At 38.4% G+C, this 21,879-nt stretch overlaps 1 protein-coding gene across 1 annotated transcript; it reads right to left on the minus strand.

Moving 5' to 3' along the window:
• Positions 1 to 286: 286 nt before the first annotated feature.
• Positions 287 to 14,178, minus strand: kctd7 (potassium channel tetramerization domain containing 7). Its single transcript, XM_079648147.1, has 4 exons — positions 13,719 to 14,178; positions 10,178 to 10,347; positions 6,024 to 6,202; positions 287 to 3,416 (listed from the first exon to the last, which is right to left on the minus strand). Exons 1-4 carry the CDS (start codon positions 14,172 to 14,174, stop codon positions 3,040 to 3,042), a joined length of 1,182 nt encoding a protein of 393 aa, XP_079504273.1. The 5' UTR covers positions 14,175 to 14,178; the 3' UTR covers positions 287 to 3,039.
• Positions 14,179 to 21,879: the final 7,701 nt, after the last annotated feature.

Consider the following 21,879-nt stretch of genomic DNA (forward strand, 5'->3'; position numbering starts at 1 on the left):
AGTATAAAAAAAAAAAAGTATATTTATAAATAATACGTTATACCTACAGTATTTAGTTCTGTTAGAACATAATAATAAATCAAGAGAACAGGGGTCTCGTGGTGGAGCTCTCCGTGGTGCTGATCTTCTCCAAACTGCTTCTTTATTTCTGACCGATATTCAAAGATGGACGCCGTTAATCAATCGGTTTCGCTGAGCTCTCTCTGATTATTTCACGGTGACACAGATCATTAACTTTGTGTAAAATCTTCCAGAAGCTTCTGTAAATAAACGACACATTGTGAAATCATTTATCAGTTGTTTTTTTACTTTCACCATAAATAAAAAAAGAAAATGGCATTCCTTTTTTCACTGCAAACAAACCTCAAATAATACTGTAGAACTATAGCTTCCTAGAAGCTAACATAAACAGATAAATAAAAATCAAAACAATTGCAATACATACAAGTGTAAACCCAGATTAGTTGTGTTGCATCACTTCTGCATTCATTTGTTTAAATTACAACAAAACAAGCTATTAAATGACGGATGTCGGCGACGATGCTTTCTATCGCTGTCTGAAGGATTCTCTCACTTGAGGTAAAAAAGTAAATAGTGTATTGGTTACAATCACAAGGTGCTTCATTATCAAGTACAGTAGGAAATAACATTTAACTTAGCTCTGACTCTACTTCAACGCTGCGGTGGGTTTTCTTAACGTGGTGATGTTAACAAAACATGTGGAACGAGAGTTGACATTAAATAGGAATAACTATTGATTATCTCCATGACAATAATAAATATACATGTTCAAAGAAATGAAAGAATGTGTAAACAACTGCATCACATCTGCATTAGAGTGCAAACACTGCAGCTACCTTTAATTCTCTACAATTTAAATTAAGAGTCAAATGTGAAGACTGATAAAATGGATACCACCCAACCTTCTCACATCTTTAAAAACACGCTCCTCAGGAGGTTGCATAATTAAAATATACTCTGTTTATCCAAAAAAGGAACAGGCTCACAGTTCATCTGCATAACTTAGTCCTGAAAATACAGATCAGACTTTACCTACTTACAATATTCAATATTTACCACAAGGTCCTTTTGATCTGGAGAGGTGAATAGATGACATGTTAGTTTAGCCTTTAGGGAAAGCCAGGAGAAGTTGGGTGTGGTCACATGTATTTTTTAGACGTGTAACCACACCTTAAAGTGATGGACTGCACATCACTACGCTCAAGTGACAAATTAAACCGCTGGAGGTCTGAAGATTTTATATTTTTAAGGGCTGCTACTTAACTTTCATCAAAACGAATGCGTTCTTAATATGACAAGTCCTACACTTAACCTTTATGAAGGTTAGCATTTCATTTCTTTCTAGGATTTACTGCAGGATTTTTCATGAGAAAGCATTCGCTTTAACTACTTAAAGGCAGGGTAGGTAAGAATGGAGAAACCAGCTCGAGTGCACTAGAATTTGAAAATATGCAGCCGGAAGAAATCTGCCCCTTCCTTCAGACTTCCTTACAGAGCCCCTCCTCCAACACACACGAACGTGCACATGACCAATGAGGGCACGAGATAAGTTTGTGCACAGATGGAAGGCTGACAGGTAGGTAGGCCATCCAGTTATTTTAGCCGGGCCGGCTCAGTTGATTGGTCGTGCTTTTTTACTTGGATTTACAATAAAATCTTAATATTTTGGGGAAATGGAAGATACTAAGATGTTAAACCATGAATAGAAGGGGTCACATTTCAAGATATCAGCACAACATATTGGCAATATCAAAACTAAATAAAGCTAGTGCAATAACTCTTCCATTATGAAGGTACGTTTTTCAGTTCTTGAGTCATGATTTAATGCAGGACTGCTGTATTAGACCACATTATTACATGGCTTAGTTGAATACTCGATTCTGATTGGTCAAGTGACACGTTGTTAATCCAGAAGAGACAGACCACTGTCAAGGATTTATTGACCGTTGTTAAGGACGCTCACATCTGCACAACGAAGTCTGGTCGATTTAACTGTTTTGCTTTTCGAACTGGGACAAGAAAACAGCGGAGAAGTAACGGGGCAGAAACCCTCCTTTTTTCGCAGCGGTCCAGACATAGACATCAGACGGCGACACATATTCAGTTGCCAGTTCGTTTTACACTAGGGCAGGGTTATCTAGATACTTCCCAAGGTTTGACATAATGAATTGTGCTACTTTTAAAGCAAGCAGCGATGTTTTCAAATCTGTAATCAAAAAGCTCCTCAAAAAACGCTATCGAAGCATTTCCTGCCGTTGCTTCGTAGTTCAAACGGTAACAACGGACTATTTTTCTTAGCGGATGCATGTCATTTTAAATAAATAATAGCCTACTATTTTTTGAATCAATAAAAACATTTCAATTAATATTGGGAGTCATATCGGTACTTTGTTGAGAATGTGGCCGTGTGATAAGCGGGATAGTGTGCAGCGACTTGGTCATTAAGGGGAAAGGAACACCTTCATGTCGGGTGTTCTTTTCCCCGTAATGACCGCCTCGCTGCACACTATCCCTTAATTAATAATAACTACGTGTCAAAATAAATTACAACTGAGATTGTTTGTTTTCTTAATGTCTTCACTTATTTCTTCATAATAAATTTGAATATGTTTTGATTAAGTGCAGAATACTTACATGTTGGTTTTCAAAAAGGGTCACATTTTACGGATATCAGCTCAAAAATATCGGCGATATCAAAACTACAGTCTTGAAATAACTCCTCCTTCATGAAGGTAACTTTTTCAGTTCTTGATTCATGATTGTTGTATAAGACCAGATTAATAATAGCTAGGTGTCATAATAAATACAAACTGAGATTGTTTGTTTTCTTAAATAATAAATTAGAATATTTTTGGGGAATACTTACATGTTGGTTTTAAAAAGGGTCACATTTTAAGATATCAGTACAAAATATTTGCGACTTCAATACAAAAACCAATATCGGCCGAGTCATAGTAAAAATTGAACATCCTCTCTTGTTGCCCTTTGGTCCCATCCGCGCTCTGAGTCCCTGCAGCCTCACCACCACGTGATCTTGAACTCGTAGATGGGCCTCTTGCAGTAGTAGTGGTTGATCAGGTGTTTGTCACAGACGCCGATGCACTGCTGCTCCGCCGTGATACCGCGCTCCGACAGGTCGCTCACGATGCAGTGCAGCAGGTCGTAAACGTCCGCCACCGCCTCCCAGGGCCCGAAGGAAACGTCCACCTCGCAGTGATGCTCGAACAGCTTGGCCTCGCTGTCCGAGCGCTCGAAACGCAGAGAGTTAAACAGCGGACGCTCGTACGGCGTGATGGGCATCTCCTCTTTGTACACGCAGATCTTCAACTTGGCAAAACGAGCTTTCTTCTGCATGGCCCTCAGTTTGGCGATCTCCACTATGCGCTCCAGATTGTCTGAAATGAAAACAGTTGCATTTATTATTGTTATTTTAAAATGCTTAACAGCCTTATTTATGTTTTTTTTCACGTTCAAGTTCCTTGACAGTGAGTCTCACACAACATGTTACATATACAATATCATACTGTTATATACAAATATATATATAATATAATCAAAAAGTACTATCATCAAAGCATAAGAAATATAAAAAAAGGCTTACAATATATTCACTTTGCCAAATACCTTACAACAGGTGACCATTTCTCTAAATACACTTCCACCTTGAGTTGTAGTTTCGCTGTTACATTTTCCATACAGTTTACAACCTTAAGTCTTTGTGTCCATTGGTCCAGAGTTGGGGGGTGAGGCTTGAGCCAGTTTATAGTTATAATTTTATGGGGTATTAATACCAGAGCTCTGAGCATATAGATCTTGTCTTTTCCAATTCCCCCTGAAGGTACATTCCCTAAAATCAACCTTTGTGGTTCATATAATATTTTTAACTCTAAGATCTCTTTAATTTCCCTCATTACCATTTTCAAAAATAATTGTAGGTCAGCAATCCCAAAATATTCACAAACACAAATTAAAGCTACCTAGAAAAATCTTATCCGGTGACTCTCAGCTCATGGAGGTAATTATGATGCTTTGAAATCCTGAGTTATATTTACTAGGGATGTAACGATATATTGAATATCGCGGTAAATAAATGTCTCAATACCGTCGTGAGACTGACAAAATCTACCGCAATTTTTTTTAATAATTTTTTTTTTTTAACCCTTTATTCAACCAGATGGTCCCATTGAGATCATCGATCTCTTTTTCAAGGGAGACCTGTCCAACATGGCAGCAAGTAGGTTACAATTTGAACATAAAACAACAGAACACAAAAGGACATGGTATTTACAGGGCTACATGTACATACCTAGAGACATTGACAAGTACCAACAGTATATTTATATCTCGCCTGTCAATAAGCCTCACCTTCTTGGCAAAAACGGTATTGTTTTTGAAGTGGTGGAGAGACAATGCACAGTTTGACTCACTGCTGTCACCCATGACCAAAGCATATCTCTCTGTCCCAGCAACATCAGTACAAAGCAAGAGAGTTTCTTCCACAGCAGGGGATATTGTAAACGCCCAAACATCCCAGATTCTACCTGGAAATGTTGACATGCTCATATTCCTAAAAGATAACCTTGATGATGCTGAGTGAGTTAGAGTTGAGTTACTTGAAAAACTAAAGTGAAACTTGATTTATTCTATTGCAGGGTCTGATTATTATATTGTTGACACTTTAAAATACTACTATCCTACTAAAATACTGTACAAATCAGATTTATTATTTAATAAATAAAAAAATTCAAGTACAAAAAAAAAGTTATTTATTTTTCAATATCGCGATAAATATCGTACCGTGGACTTTTTATCGCAATATTATCGTACCGTGAGTTTTTGTTATCGTTACATCCCTAATATTTACAGCAATTCGCATCAAAATCACACTCCTTCTCAGAGTCAGCCAAATACAAACACAGACATGACACATATCTTTAGATGTATTGTGACTTACACCTTACAAGGTTATCATTATGTTTGAGGAAGCTCACCTGCTCTTTGCTGCATTTCAACACTCTTTCTCTAAGCTTTCACTGTCTATTCAAGCTAAATTGCCAAAAAACAAAAGAAAATACCATCTTTTAATGGACAGCAATTTGATGGACAGACTGATTCAAAAATAATGTGAGTGAATCACATTCGCAGAAAGACACTGCTCATATTTGCTGAACTCTAATTTGCAGAACTTCAAAAAAAATGATCATGTTTTAAAGTATCCTTGAGTATCAAAGTGATGCATTTAGGTTGTTCTGTTCTTCCATGAATTCACTGCAAACAGGAACTGCTGTTAGCTTATTTGAGATACCAATAACTGCAAAATGTGGAACTACGACCCAAGATAACTCACCAGCTCCCCTTGAAATTGTCATTATCTATCGTTCACATCCATGCTTGTTCTGAGCAGAGTTGGGAAGTAGGAGTACAAATACTTTGTTACTTTACTTAAGTATATTTTTCTGGTATCAGTACATTTCTAACCCAAGGACCTGTACTTTCTACTTCTTACATGTTGAACACAAATACCTGTACTTTCTACTCCTTACATGTTGAACACAAATACCTGTACTTTCTACTTCTTACATGTTGAACCCAAATACCTGTACTTTCTACTTCTCTCATTTTCCAAACAGGCTGGTTCCTTTAGTCTGAATGTGTGTTTGGTGGCGGGATCATTATTATTTATAGTCATTGCGTGCCTATTGATTTGAACACGATCCGTGTATCCATCATTTCCTGGTCTTCTCTAAAGAAGAGGGACCAATGAAAACGTTGTCATGTTGCCGTTGTTCAGCATGGAAACATTCATTAGCTAACAATGAAATTATTGTTCTATTAATATAAAGGGAGGTCAGGTACTCTTTAAAACAGCTGCTAGTTATGGGTACTTTTTACTGAAGTACATTTCAAAGCCCTCTTTAATTTAGTCAGTGCTTCTGCTTTTACCAGAGTATTTTTAAACATGAGCATTCTACTTGAGTAAAGGATGTGAGCACTGCAGGTACCTCTGTAGTAGGGCATCAGGTCCAGGAAGGCTTGGCGAACCCTCTCCCCTGTGAGCGGCTGCGTCTCCTCCAGGCTGTCGAGCAGCGGGCCGAGGGCGTAGTACTGCGCCTCCCTGTGCACCGCCCGCACCCTCTCTCTGTGGGGCAGCTCCCCCTCCCGCAGGAAGTTCAAGATGTCCCTATGAATAGAAACAAGCATCACTACAACAAATCCACACACAGACAAATGTATTCCTTATTTAGAGTTGTTTTGAATCTATTTTCAGACAAACTTCCCCCCTTAATAGCTATATATCGAAGAGGTGCTTTGTGGGCTTTTCCCTTTCCTGTAGTATGTTTGTGTGCATGTAAATGGTCAGCAAAGGTTAAAATCCTTGTGTTCCCTCCAGAGTGGGTTTCTCTCCCACACACTTCGCCCCCCGCCTGAAATGCCTCCATTGGACTCCGTTTACTTCCATAACATAGTGACATCCCTACGTAACACTTGTGCTTCTATTGGCTAGCGCTTCACCACACTGTATGTGATAGTCTAAGGGGCGGGGCATCTCTAGGCGGTTGACCAATCACAACAGAGCCGGCCAGCTAACCATCAGAGCAGACTGGGCAGTTTTTTAATAAACTACAAATATGAAAGTTAGCATAACATGTCCTCTTTAATGTGCGATTATCTAAATTATTTCTATGTATATTTCTATATTCATTTTATATATCGTCATTGTGATGTCATCTCGCGCAAATGATCGCTACTGGGAAAAACAACTGCAAACAGAATTGACAGAGTAAAAGCAAGGCTTATAGGCAACCAATCTAAAAGCCTCTGATGTCTATAGCTTTTAAAGTGTGCAATCAATAATACTTTCAGTTTAGGCAAAGAAAAACATTTTGGGTGTGATCCTAGATAACAAACTGTCCTTCACTGCAAACATCGCTGCTACAACCCGCTGCTGCAGATACACGCTTTACAACATCAGGAGGATACGTCCCCTCCTGACCCAGAAAGCGACGCTGGTCCAGGCTCTCATCATCTCACGCCTACACTACTGCAACTCCCTCCTGGCTGGTCTACCTGCATGTGCCATCCGACCTCTGCAGCTCATCCAGAATGCAGCGGCTCGTCTGGTCTTCAACCTTCCTAAATGTTCCCACACCACGCCGCTCCTCCGCTCCCTTCACTGTCTCCCACTAACTGCTAGAATCCACTTCAAGACAATGATACTTGCGTACCATGCTGTGAATGGATCTGGCCCTTCCTACATCCAGGACATGGTTAAACCGTACACCCCAGCACGTGCACTCCGCACTGCATCAGCCAAACAGCTCGCTGCACCCGCACTGCGAGGGGGACCCAAGTTCCCATCAGCAAAAACACGTGGGTTTGCTATCCTGGATCCAAAATGGTGGAATGAGCTCCCCATTGACATCAGGACAGCAGAAAGCTTACACATCTTCCGGCGCAGACTGAAAGCTCATCTCTTTCGACTCCACTTCGAGCGATAGAATTACTAACAAAGCACTTATATACTAATAAAGGACTGGCTTATCTAAAGCCAGTTGAGTAGCACTTGAAATGTTTGGCTCTATGAAACCTGATGTACTTATATGATTCTGTTTTCTTCAAGTTTGTATCTTGTTGGTCAAATGTACTTATTGTAAGTTGCTTTGGATAAAAGCGTCAACTAAATGTAATGTAATGTAATGTAATAATAGAAAGCCACATTCAGTAAAGAATCAGAGTATTGTTTCCATCACTGCTCAGTGTATTGAGAGTTTCTGACAGCTGGACTCAAAGCCCTGGTATGATTCGACGTACTTGACCAATAAATGGATGTTGATTTTCTGCTTCACTGCAGCAGAATCTGGAGGGCTTTTGAACAGAGAGAATAAAATGAATGCGGAAAAATACTGAGAAGTCCTGCTGGAGAAAAAGCTGCTGCAGTACAACACAACAGCAAGATGTGTTCCCCCAGAAAAAGACAAAGCCTGAAAACACAGAGCAGGCTGTAAAGACGTTCAGGGTTTACCTGCAGAGGCTTTTCTTATTTATTTAGTTACACATCCTCCCAGCTCCTTGCTTTTCCATCTCATCCACACCCCCTCACATCCACACAGAACTGACCTCAGCCCAACCCTCTCTTACATAAGTCATACATCTTGACTCAGATTGTGATCACATTCATATTTTAAAAGATTTTCTTTCGCCTCTTAGCGACGCTAGCAGCCCACTTTGGTCCGAACTTAAATATCTTATGAAACGTTGTACATCCGGTGCTCTTCCCCAGACGATGATGCCCGCTGACTTGTCCTTCAAACCCCAGCTTGAGATTGGCGTTTGAGTGAAATGTCTCGACAGCTGTGGGATGGATTTCATTCACACGTCATCAGAAACGATTTTAATCATTTTTCCAAAAGATTTTACTCTAAATGATTATTTCATTTATTTCCAAATATAATTTGTTCGGCTCAGTTTGGATTTACACTCACATTATGACATTCACCTTATGTTCACTTTTTAGAACGTGTGTATTTTGAATTTCTCCTCACTGTTAACATGTTTACGTTTCTGGCATTTTGTGCTTTTGGTTTTTGCACCTTATTATTATTATTCCTAATGTCTACACTTTATATTTTGGTTCTTTATATATTTAAACTATTTCCAAATCTGTCCTCTGGTTATTAAAGTTGTATCTCTTGTTATCTCTTTCCCATCAGCCTCGGCTGTACTTTGTATTGAATGCTATTGTTAGAATGATTATAAACTAATCTAATTATACCTTATAAGCTTGATAGCATGCTGATATTAGCATTTTAAAGCCTCAGAGCTGCTAGCATACACTCTTATTGTGTCTGTTTGGAATGTAACTCTACTCGATTACAGTTGCGTCACAATTGAATGTCCTTATATAATTAACTGTGACTTAACATTCATTTGTCGGTGTACAGCGTAGAACAGAGAGGAAGAAAGGGTGTTTCTCCAGTCCAAACAAAAGGAATAAATGACTCACGTTCAGACTGAACAAAGACACAAAACAGGTACGAACATGTAGTGCAATAAACAACAACAGAAGGAGATTTATAAATATGAATGAGAGCAAACTAATACGTTGCAGGGTAACGACCCCCTGGCGATGTTTACTGAAGTGTTGGTTTTTTAGCACAGATAAAAGAGATCGAATCTGGAGGCGAAACAAACGTTTTACAAATCGTTGTGAAGTTTTGTTGATATCAGTAACAGAGACGGCTTCAGGGACAAACACAAAGGTCAATCGCTGCAACTTTTTGTCAGTTTCCTCTTCCTTTCAACTTTGTTAAAGGTCCTTCTGTGTGTACACAAACACACACAGGCCCTTTTTCACTGGTATCGACTTCTACATATCAACGAATAAGCAGAAAAATAAATATGTAAATCAGTTCAAACTCAGGGAAACCTGTCAGAAAATATAATGAGCTGTCATCAGCAGCTTTAAAACGTCATACAGATTGCAGAGCGGTAACTTTTTTTCAAACGTTTCACTCTCACACTTCGCCTGCTCTCCCAAGCGTTTCTGACTTATTCATGAGCAAAATGCAACCCTTCTATAGATCTGTTAATAATAACCATATCAAATCAGTTCGATAATATGAATGTTGTCTTCTTCTTTGCACTACTGCTCAACGGGATTGTCCCACTCTCAATAGTTTCAAAAGTCAACTCAAAGAATGGTTGAGAAACAAACATCCGTGCAATCACCGCTAAATGCACTTTAACGCAGGGGTATCTCCTCTTGCACTTTACATGTCGTAGCTGCTACATTGTATCACCATGTTATAAATATGTGTGTATGCTGCTCTTGCCCTTTTGCACTTTTTGCATATCATGTATTTTGTTTTTGCTATGTTTGTAAAACGTAAACTTCTTAAATGTTTTATGTGAGGGACTGCGGATGGAAATGAGCTCAAAGCTAAATCTGGCACTGTTAGGCTTGACACATTTGAATGTTTTAAGTGTTCATTACTGTGCATTGTCCCTGCCAAATAAACGATTAAATGAAAATAAAAATAGCATTAGGAAACACAAAGTAGTCCCCTGAGACACCCGAGTGGACATTAATTATTGAAGGAAAATCTGCTGTTCCTATTTGACAAAAAACAACTCGCACCCACTTACTGCAACTCACCCAAAGTATGTTCCGTCCCGATCTATGAAGTATCGTCCCTCAGCATCTCGAGGGATGTAGTGGCGCCCGCTGAACATGGCGGCCAACATGGTGTCCTCGTGGCGCCGCAGCGTGGACAGGCGGGTCGTGAAGTACGTGCCTCCGACGTTCAGAGAGATGACCTCTGGGAACTAGGAGAGAGAGGAGATAAAATGAGAGTGTTGTGAAAATACTGAATGTCCTCTTCCAATCTGAGAGTAACACATGATAACAAAGGTATCCCAACTGTAGCTGTGAACATGACAGGATGTGTGATGACCTAGAAGAGCATCAGGACTGTTTGAGGCATATGATAGCTATGTGATTAACATGATGATTCAGCCTCTATGGAGAGACATATGACAAGCATGATCATTTCTGACGTGGAGCTAATCTGAAGTAAACATTGAATACTGCTTTATATTCCTCCATCTTGTGACTGTGGAACTCCCTCTCTTGGATATCAGCATGTGAAGGACACTGTTCAGGAACTAATTGATGCTCTGTATGTGATGATCAACGCAACGCAAAAATGTCCCAAATTGGTATCAATAAAGTATCTATCTATCTATCTATCTATCTATCTATCTACTTCCATTCTTGCAAGGATCATATATACATGTATCCTGATATTGAAGCTCAAGCCGGTGACGAGTGATATTTTTCTAACAGAGATAATCCAGTATGACACATGTTATAGTAATTCAAGAATGTACATTTTGAAAGAACAACAAGGCGTTAAAGTGTTATTTAAACCACTTATAATGTTGAAAGGGCCTTTTTTCATGAGACACAAGAGTGCAAATGTTTGTATTATTCCCCATGAGATGGTACAGTCCATCATATAAACAGATAGATCCGCACAACCAAAAGAGTGTTTTAATGCTGCTGTTTGTAATAATATTAATAATAATAATAATAATACATGTTATTTATAAAGTGCTTTTCCTGGTGCTCACAGCTCTTCCCCATCCAAAATCAGCCTCTACAACGTGCTACTACTGCATAAAAGCGGGCGTGGCAGACTGACAAACCCACATGTACAGTTGCAAGAAAAAGTATGTGAGCCCTTTGGAACTTCCTGGATTTCTGCATAAATTGGTCATAAAATGTGTTCTGATCTTCTAAATCTAAGTCACAACAATAGACAAACACAGTCTACTTAAGCTAAAACCACACAAACAATTATACGTTTTTATGTTTTCATTGAACACACCATGTAAACATTCACAGTGCAGGGTGGAAAAAGTATGTGAACCCTTGGATTGAATATCTGGTTGACCCTCCTTTGGCAGCAATAACCTCAACCAAACGTTTCCTATAGTTGCAAATCAGACCTGCACAACGGTCAGGAGGAATTTTGGACCATTCCTCTTTAAAAAAGTGTTTCAGTTCAGCAATATTCTTGGGATGTCTGGTGTGAATCGCTCTCTTGAGGTCATGCCACAGCATCTCAATTGGGTTGAGGTCAGGACTCTGACTGGGCCACTCCAGAAGGCCTATTTTCTTCTGTTGAAGCCATTCTGTTGTTGATTTACTTCTGTGCTTTGGGTCGTTGTCCTGTTGCATCACCCATCTTCTGTTGAGCTTCAATTGGTGGACAGATGGCCTTAAGTTCTCCAGCAAAATGTCTTGATAAACTTGAGAATTCATTTTTCCGTCGATGATGGAAATCTGTCCAGGCCCTGAGGCAGCAAAGCAGCCCCAAACCACGATGCTCCCTCCACCATACTTCACAGTTGGGATGAGGTTTTGATGTTGGTGTGCTGTGCCTTTTTTTCTCCACACATAGCGTTGTGTGTTCCTTCCAAACAACTCAACTTTGGTTTCATCTCTCCACAGGATATTTTGCCAGTAGTGCTGTGGAACATCCAGGTGCTCTTTTGCAAACTTCAAACGTGCAGCAATGTTTTTTCTGGACAGCAGTGGCTTCCTCCATTTTATGACCAACTTATGCAGAAATCCAGGTAATTCCAAAGGGTCCACATACTTTTTCTTGCAACTGTATTTGCGCAATTATTACAAAATTCACTAGATGTGTCATTGCAATGTTGACATTTTAATTAAAAAATTGACCCACCATCAAGGAATACAAACACGTGCACACATGCGTGGCACACATTTGGTAAGAAATCAATGTCAGCTGGCCCAGATATCGCCTAGCTTTGAGGATCATTTTTAGTCATCTGTTGTTCACAACATGTTTTTGAAAATACATAATTTTTCTCGGAGTTTTAATTTTTATTCAAGCACTTTCGTAACCTTAAAGTATAACTGTTACTGAAAGGTGGTTGAGCTGCAACGATATGTTCATGGATGGGAGAGAGTCGCCAACTTTTTGGATATTTGATTAATTTTTGAAGTATTTTTAATGCGAAAACAAATCATAAAATGTTTCTGTTTTTAGCCTATGAAATATAGATATCCTGATTTTCTCCATTTTATACAATTGCATTAAACATACAATTAATCTAGAAAATAATCCTCAGATTAAAGATAATGAAGTTTATGATTTAAGGCCGCTACATATTGGACACACTAGGTTCAAAGTAGAACAGCTTATTTCCTTGTTGTTTATTGGACAAGAGAATTCAATAACTCACCGGACCCAGTTTGATTTAAAAGCTAATTCAACACCTCTTCAGATGAATCCAAAGGGCTGTGAATAGCCTGTATTTGACTGCAGAAATAAGAGGATTATTCAACTGCAATCCAAGTTAACACAAGTCATGTGACACGACTGTCGACCAATCAGGACGCGGCCTAGGGTCAAGACCACTGACCCCCTTCTGTATAAATAGCCATAAACAGCCGAAAGTGAAATTATCAGTCAGTATGAACTAAGAATGTAGTTAACATGTGTAACATCTGACACTGGGTCGAGATAATATGTTTTATTGTTATATGGAAGTTTGAACTGACTTTAACTTTCCCTTTTTTTGATAAATATTGACTAATAAATCCTTTGTTTATTAAGACAGTTATACTTACTCAAGTACTGTACTAAAGTAAAATGATGACATACTTTTTCTTCACTCAAGTGCATAGATACTTTCCCTCACTGCATGTAGGTGGAAAATGTTGTGCTGTTTTTTACTGTTACTTTGAAAAATCCTAATGCAAAAAAGAATGACTAAATGACTAATAATTTAGATAAACATAACACTTTATTCATCGCTTGATAACCTGCACATAAGTTCATTTAGTAAATAATGAATGCAATAAATACTAAAATATATACAATTTGTAAATAGGCCATTCTGCATTATGTGTATTTTTACTTTTTGTAGCCTACTTTACTTCATTAATTTAAGTAAAATGTGTACTTGTTTACTTTCTACACTATAACGTTACTACTTGAACGTAAGTAATGGATGTGAGTACTCCTTCTACCATGGGTTATTTAGTACTAATACCTTACAAGTTAAGAACTAAATATCATGTCAATATGTTAGCTTGTTTGTTTGCTGGTTTCACGTGATTTTCTTCCTGTCCAGCAGCTCTGTACCGCGGCTCGGCCTACCTCCTGCTCCGGTGTGTTGAACGCGGAGCGGAGCGTCTTGCTGAGGGCGAAGCTCGGCGTCGGGGAGGCCGGTTTTCTGAACTCGTCCTCGGCAGCCGTAGTGGAGCCAGAGCTGCCGGACATGGCATCGCCTGGTTTTTCGGTGTCCCCCGCGGCCGAGAAAACCACCATCACCCTGGGTAGAGGCAGCGCCCGTCTCTCCTGGATGAAGCGCCTCACCCGAGTAGTGGCGACGGGGAGCGGGCTGAAGGACGGAGCCTCCTGCCGCTCCTGCCGCTCCTGCCGGTCGTGCCGCTCCTGCCGCTCCTGCCGCTCCGGCCGCTCCGGCCGCTCCGGCCGCTCCGGCCGCTCCGGCCGCTCCGGCCGCTCCGGCCGCTCCCTGCCACCGCAGCTTCCCTCAGAAGAACCGTTAGACCCGTTAGAACCGTTGGGACCGCTCGAGCCATTCTGCTGCATGCGCGCGGCGAGCCAACCGTTGGGCGGCGGCACCGAAATCACGGGACGATAGCTGCACGAGCCACGGTGAGCGACTGCTATTAAAAACAACAACAACACAGGGTGAGGAGCGAGCAGCTGCCGGAAGGAACACACCCCCGCCTTCAGAGCCGAACCGGAAGTAGGGGCACTCCGCCTTTCAATAATGAAACATTAAAAGAAACTGCACATATTTAAACCAAAGTGTTTTACGTGAGCAGTCCAAAGCAAACAGGGCCCACAAAGAAGTCTCCACGCTGTCACGTATTTTGACGTCATCACGCCAAGGAGCGCTCTTAAAATAAATAATAAATTATATCAACACGTGGCAAGAGAATCACAACTTAGTTTATGTGAAATATCACCTCTTTTTTACTTTGTATGTTTGTCTCTGATGTCACCGTTTTAGTGTGTGTATGTTTTATGTCTATATTTTTTCTTGATTGAATACGATTTTAAAAAATAGGTTCATAACAAAAAAGTAGTCAAATATTGTACTGTGACTTTTAAGAAATGTAAATGTTATCACAACCTGCTGCCACCAGAATTTGTTAAAGAAAGGCATCAATACATGTAGATACATCTGTAATTAGAATATATAGTACTACATTATTTTCTAATTTATTATTACATCAAAATACATGTATTAAATGTATTGAATGCATGTAGTGTAGATTAACATTTACAAGACATAATATATTAAGAAGTAAAACAAAGAAGCTCCTCAAGAAAAGTACAATTACCTCAAACATTATACCAGACTTCAGTACAAGTAAATGTACTGTATGATTGTCATACTATTAAGATAAGATGTATAGTTGATTTAAAAAAACAGCTGTTGTCAATTACAACAGAAAAATATGTAATATGACATGTAATGTAATGTAGTATGAATGTTCCTTTTATTATTATTTATTTTTTGTATTTTCTATGACTTGAATAAATTGGTTTAGCAAAACATTTGTATTATTGTTTGTATTTTTGGCTGATCTGTGTTGCTAATTCCACTTCAGTAAAAAAAACTAGTCCTTTCATCACTGCATACAACAACATGTGCAGACCTGTCATTTAAAAAAAAACATAATTAATCAGCTTGGAATAAATGTGTTTAAAATAGTGTTTACTGTGTCCACTCTTCAAAGCACACAGAAATCCGACGAGCAGCTTCGGCGAGGTCTTCTCTGCCTCGAGTGTGACGGATGTGGCGAGATGTTGAAAAAGGAAACTCTTTGCTGCTGCTGAGAAGAAAGAGGGCAGCGGACCACTGGAGGTAAAACACTTCAATCATTATTGAGTGAGTTACATCTAACATAATGGCTCTAGTTGATGTCTAATATTATCTTTAAAATGTTTGTGTTTGTAGGGGTGTAAAGTAACTAAGTAGACTTACTCAAGTTTATGCTTACAATTCGGAGGTACTTGTACTTTACTGGAGTATTTCCATGTTATGCTTCTTTGTTCTTCTACTCCTCTACAATTCAGAGGTAAATCTCGTACTTTCACTCCACTACATGTATTTAATACCTTTAGTTACTTTACAGATCTGGATGAATGATGTGAAATATAATTAAGTGTTAAATCAGACTTTAGTTCCACCTGGAGTAAATCCACAAGCTACCCTGCAGTATACAAAGTCATTCAAACTAGCTGCACCTTTACCAGCTTTGAGAACACTTTAATGATCAATCATTATAAAACATATCATATATATTATTCTGAAATGGACCAATATGCACAATGACTACTTTTACTGTCACTACGTTAAGTAATTGTACGTTTTTTTACTCTGCACTGTTTCTTAATAAATAAAAAACTCATAACTAATTTGTTGAAATAACAAATGTTATCAAATAAAAGTACAATACAGCAGATTGGGAACACATTTGCAAAAACATTCAAACAAATTCAAACTACTGGAAGAATACACATGAAAGATATTCATTCGTTACTTCGAGACACCCTAAATTCACAGTATACACAAACAAAATGTTGCTTCAAAATGCTGGAGAGAGTGTGGAGAGCAGAAGAACAACGATGATTATATGTTTTGGTCCTGTAATGTTTTGTGCTGCTTCTTGGAAATAGTTATTGTTGGCATTTTTCGAAACAAGAACCCACTATTACTTGCGAAAACACCAGAGGCAATAAAACAAAAAGATTCCCTAACCCTAACCCTAACCCTTTCAGTGACACGAATAGCAATCATTAACAAATCACAAGGAATTGGCTAAAAGATAATAACCTAATCAACTCACGATGGAACAACCTAAACATGTACGGAATGGAGAAAATGAGAATTAGAAACCAAGTTCATATTTTAGATTAAATATGGGTAAAGTATAAGTATATAGTATAAGGTATGTCTCTATCTGTGTTTATTTGGTTAAAGGTAGGGTAGGTAAGAATGGAGAAACCAGCTCGAGTGCGCTAGAATTTGAAAGTAAGCAGGCGAAAAAAATCTGCCCCTTCCTTCAGACTTCCTTACAGAGCCCCTCCTCCAACACACACGAACGCGCACATGACCAATGAGGGCACGAGATAAGTTTGTGCACAGATGGAAGGCTGACAGGCAGGTAGGCCATCCAGTTATCTGACCCGGGCCGGCTCAGATGATTGGTCGTGCTTTTTACAGCGCCTCGGCTTCCACAGATGACATTTTTATGTATTTATTGTCAACGCATTTAATGTATTCATTGCTATCGGGATGTTAAGAGTATTCCATGTAATATAACAAAAAGTGTTTCTGAAGTGAATTACCTACCCCACCTTTAGGCTTTGTAAAGAATTTCTGCACAAAATGCACAAATAGTACAATACAAGAAGAAGTATTATTGGCGGAAAAGGAATTGAAGAGTCTTGAGTAAAAACCATAGAATGTATATATATATATATATATATTTGAAAAAAAACACACATTAGGGGGGTAAAAACACATTGCAATACTTCCTTGTGAACAACACAGAGAGGTTTCTGGGAAAAAATGTATCCACTTCCAAAGTGAAGTGAAAGAGACACTATGCCTCTGATCTCATTCAGTCTTCATTAGACACATAAAAACAATATTTAGTAGGTTGTTAGTGGCTTTAGCAGCACAGCTCAGAACAGGAAGTCCCTGCAGCTGATGATTAAAACCACACATATTATCACTGATACATCAATCATCGAGCAGTCGTCTCACAAATAAAAGTCCTGTATTAAAAATGTCACTCAAGTAAAAGTACAAAAGTATTATCATCAAAATATAGTTAAAGTAGCAACAGTAAAAGTAGTGATTATGCAGATTGGTCCATTTCAGAATAATATATATGATATGTTTTATAATGATTGATCATTAAAGTGTTCTCAAAGCTGGTAAAGTTTCAGCTAGTTTGAATGACTTTGTATACTGCAGGGTAGCTTGTGGATTTACTCCAGGTGGAACTAAAGTCTGATTTAACACTTGATTATATTTCTCATCATTCATCCATATCTGTATACTAAAGGTATTAAATACATGTAGTGGAGTGAAAGTACACTACATGTACCTCTGAATTGCAGTGGAGTAGAAATACAAAGTAGCACAAAATGGAAATACTCAAGTATGTTTAAGTACCTCAACATGTTACTTAAGTACTTGAGTTAGTGTACTTAGTTACTTATTATAACTCTTATGTTTTCTTTAAATTATTTGTATCATATCTTATGTTATATAGTATTGTATCTTTTCAGCGATCGTGTCTCATCCTATACCGTAACTACGATATATTATTCAATTTTATCCACTATTATCATATCAAATCGATGTAATGGAACTGATGTATAAAGTTGCCTACAATGGAAACACTTTGGTAAAGTATAAGAAGTACTTAAAGGGGTCTACATTTACTCAGTTTCACTACTGATGCTTCCGAAGCGTAGGTGTCAGTTTTAGATACAGTTGAGGTTTCATTTTGTTTTAGCCAACCACATCCTGAGGACTGCTCTGTCTCAACAGGAAGACAGCAGCTACTTCTGCCATGAAGGAGAGAACATGTCTTTAAACTGTGTCCACTGAGAAGCCACATCATATCTGTGTTTTTGTGTGTGTGTGTGTGTGTGTGTGTGCCAGTGATGATAGGAAGCTCCGACGTTCTGGTCCTGACCGTCGGGTCGGTTCTGTCTCTGAGTCTGCTCTCAGCGCTCTGCCTGCGATGCAAGAAGAAATCCAGTAAGTGCATCATTTCCCTCCCACAGTAAAACAATCTGGGGCAGTCGTGGGCTGGTTCTACTCTAACAGCAGATCATCTTTAGGGAGGAAACGTTCACACTTTATATGCCCTTTTCAGCCTGGGGTTAAGAATAAGCTCCTTTGTGGGGCTTGTGCTTCGTTCAGGTACAGGTGCTAAAGTCAGACTTTCTGTATCCATGCTAATGCTACTAGTTTTGTTGTTTTTTAACGCTTCAAATATTCCTCTGATTTATTTTGTCTCATATATCTAACACTATAACTCATGTTTGACTTTCTTGACATATTACATTTTTTCTCAACAATTCAATTGTATTCTCAACATGTGGGCTTAATTCTCAAAACGCTAAATAAAGAAAAATGTGCTTTTCTCATTTTTGAGTAAGAATCCAAATACTTTATTTATCCCGGGGAAATTAGGTAGCTCTATTCAAACCTTTCCCCCCAAAAAACAAACAAAGATAAAATAAAAATATACACATAAGGAGTTCAAGTTAAACTGAGGATTAAGAATATTAAGTAAAATAATACAAATATTTATAATATCATAAAAAGTACAATGTACAACAATGAATATTTAAACATTGTACATCACCATATACACAGATGTTTTAACTAATGATATTAATGATCAAAACCAAATGATTACTAGTAGGATTAGAACTCCATATTTTTGAGTAGATTAAGTATTTACCCAAGTACTATACTTTGAATACGAGGATTGAACCCTCTTTATTTTTGTCACACATGCACACAGTACTACACACTGTGAAATGATCATGACCATAGACTGTATGGCCGTGACCATAGACTGTATGGCCGTGAGCCACTGCCGCCCACTAAAGTACATCTAAGGAACTTAGAGCTTAAATTTAAACTCCATTTAAATATTCTTTATACTTCACCTCTCACACATCTCAAGGGAAACTATTGTACCTTTTAATCCACTACATTTATCAGCTTTAGTTACTTTCCAGAATAAGGTTTTTCGTCCCCTTCCTTTCCAGTGAATAATGATAATAGATTTATTTTGTAAGCGCTTTTACAGGTGCTCAAAGTAGCTTTACAGAGATAATGAAAAGAAAAGAACAACAAATAAATATAGTTGAAGTGAAATTAAAATCAAGCAATACAACAACAATCACACATTAAAAGCCAGATTGAACAGGTGAGTTTTTTTAAGGTGGTGAGGTCAGTGAAGACACGTTTCTCCACATTTGTTGATTTCTAACAGAAAGCCAAATTCATACCATCCTTGAAAAACACAATTTATTGAGTTTTGACAATTTTAAGTAATGGGGAATTCATCCACAAAAAACCCACTGGACGCTGCACTCAGAAACCAGAGGAGACTGTGAGGTCCACCGTAGACGGACCACTTTTGGACAAAATGTCCTCTCCATTAAAGGCAGCTCATTCTGGAATAGCGTCCCAACTGAGATGCGGGATTATCCCACTCTCAATAGTTTCAAAGGTCAACTCAAAGAATGGTTGAGAAATAAACAGACGTGTAATCACTTGCTAAATGCTCTTGCTCTTTTGCACTTTCTGCATGTCATGTATTTATTTTTTGCTGTATATAAATGTCATGTTCTTGTATGTTGAATGTGAGGGGACTGAGGATGGAAATTAGCTTAAATCTAAAATCCGGCTCATTTACGCTTGTAAGCATTGTTTTGTTTTAAAGTGTTCATCGATGTGCACTGTCCCGGTTCAAATAAATAAAACTTTTTAAATCCCCTCTTCGATAAACTGGAAATTGCATCGTCACAACGCTGTTTGTTGATTCTGAGAAACAAACATAAAAACACATGATTATATTAAAGAAATAAAGCACTGGATTAAACTACCCATCACAGATAGAGGAGTTCACAAGAGGACAACATGAACACAGAGGAGCATCACGTAGGCGGATGGAAACACGCTGATGGTCTGACAAGCGTTGCATGGCCCTGTAACATTTTCCATTTCTGATTGAAGCTATTTTATCATCAGCTCTGTTTGTTTACAGCATGGGTGTCAAACTCAAATACACAGTGGGCCAAAATCAAAAAATGGGTACTAGTCGAGGGCCGGACTGGTTCAATGTTTATTGCACAACTTATTGAAATGAACTTATTGAACATATTAAACCTGGAACTAACAAAGCTTAAATTATTGCCTATAAAAACAACTTTAAACATTAAATAATCAGTTGCATTCATTTCTTATGGCTCTATCTGCAGCTTTTCCAGAGTCATTTCTTATGAGTACATTTTCCCACAGGCCAACAACAGCTTCAAAAAAACAATTTCCCTCAAAGAGAAACCAAACATGCCCTGTTGTCGTGAGAGAGAAAGTGCAGAAGGAAACATCCATTAAACTCAGTGTGCTGCTCTGTGATGCTAGCTCAGATACTTGGCATCTCATCTTGGGTGCAAGGTCATCAATGATTGGGCTCAGGCTCTGAGCTGAGGAGACCCTCAGGATGGAGTGAAGGTGTGCGTGCAATATACCGGCGGGCCAGATCTAATAGTAATTAGAAATGATCCTGTGCGCCGAAATTAAATCAACCAAGGGCCTGATTTGGCCCCCGGGCCTTGAGTTTGACACATGTGGTTTACAGTAACTTCATCCAAGACTGGTTTCATCAGCAACCTAGTTCAAAGTGTTGAATAATAATGTGGGTTAAAAAGTATCCCACAATGAACAATACCAGATTTTTACAAACCAGACGACTGTACGTTCAACACATTTGAGTTGAATGTCAAATCAGTGTAAATTAGACAATATGGATGCTTTGATAATAAAGTTTTGATAACTGCTGTGTGTTGTTGCAGAGATCATCCACGAGGAGCATCAGATATACGACCCGAGGACGTTGTGAGTATTTGTTCCACAGAAGATCACTTTGACTGTTCTTTCAAACAGATTCGGAAGAAAAAATAAACAAAAAACTGTCAAATGATCATACAGACTGTCTGTTGAAAACATCCATTATAATTAACACGGATGTTTTAAAAGAACTGCATACAAAAATCACGTGTTAACAGTTAACCCGTCAACACTGTGGTTATTTCTTTGTTAAAATTCATATTTAATATATACGGATTTGTTTAATATCTTGACAGCCAACGGGGGGGAAGTAGGTTTGCTGTGATAGAATCAAAAACAGGTACGGTTATTTATTTTTATCATCCAACTTTAAGATTACATAACTTATTTTGACTCATTTTATTGTGCTGTGTTGTGTTTCAGTCACCAGAGCAAACCAGATCACTTCAACCACAGTGTATGTGTTTATCATTACATTTCTTATCGTCTTTTTAAAGTCAAATACTGTTTTCATTTAAGGTTAGGGTTAGGTGAAATACTGTTTTTTTATTAAAAAGTCAAATACTGTTTTCTTTTACAGTTTTTTAATGCTGGAAGAAGGAGATTTTAACGTGTTTAGTTTGAAGTCATATCGCATAAAATAACATAAAATACCATGATTGGTGTTTG

The sequence above is a fragment of the Notothenia rossii genome, assembly GCF_949606895.1.
Source record: "Notothenia rossii genome assembly, chromosome: 9".
In the NCBI taxonomy this organism is placed as follows: Eukaryota; Metazoa; Chordata; class Actinopteri; order Perciformes; family Nototheniidae; genus Notothenia; species Notothenia rossii.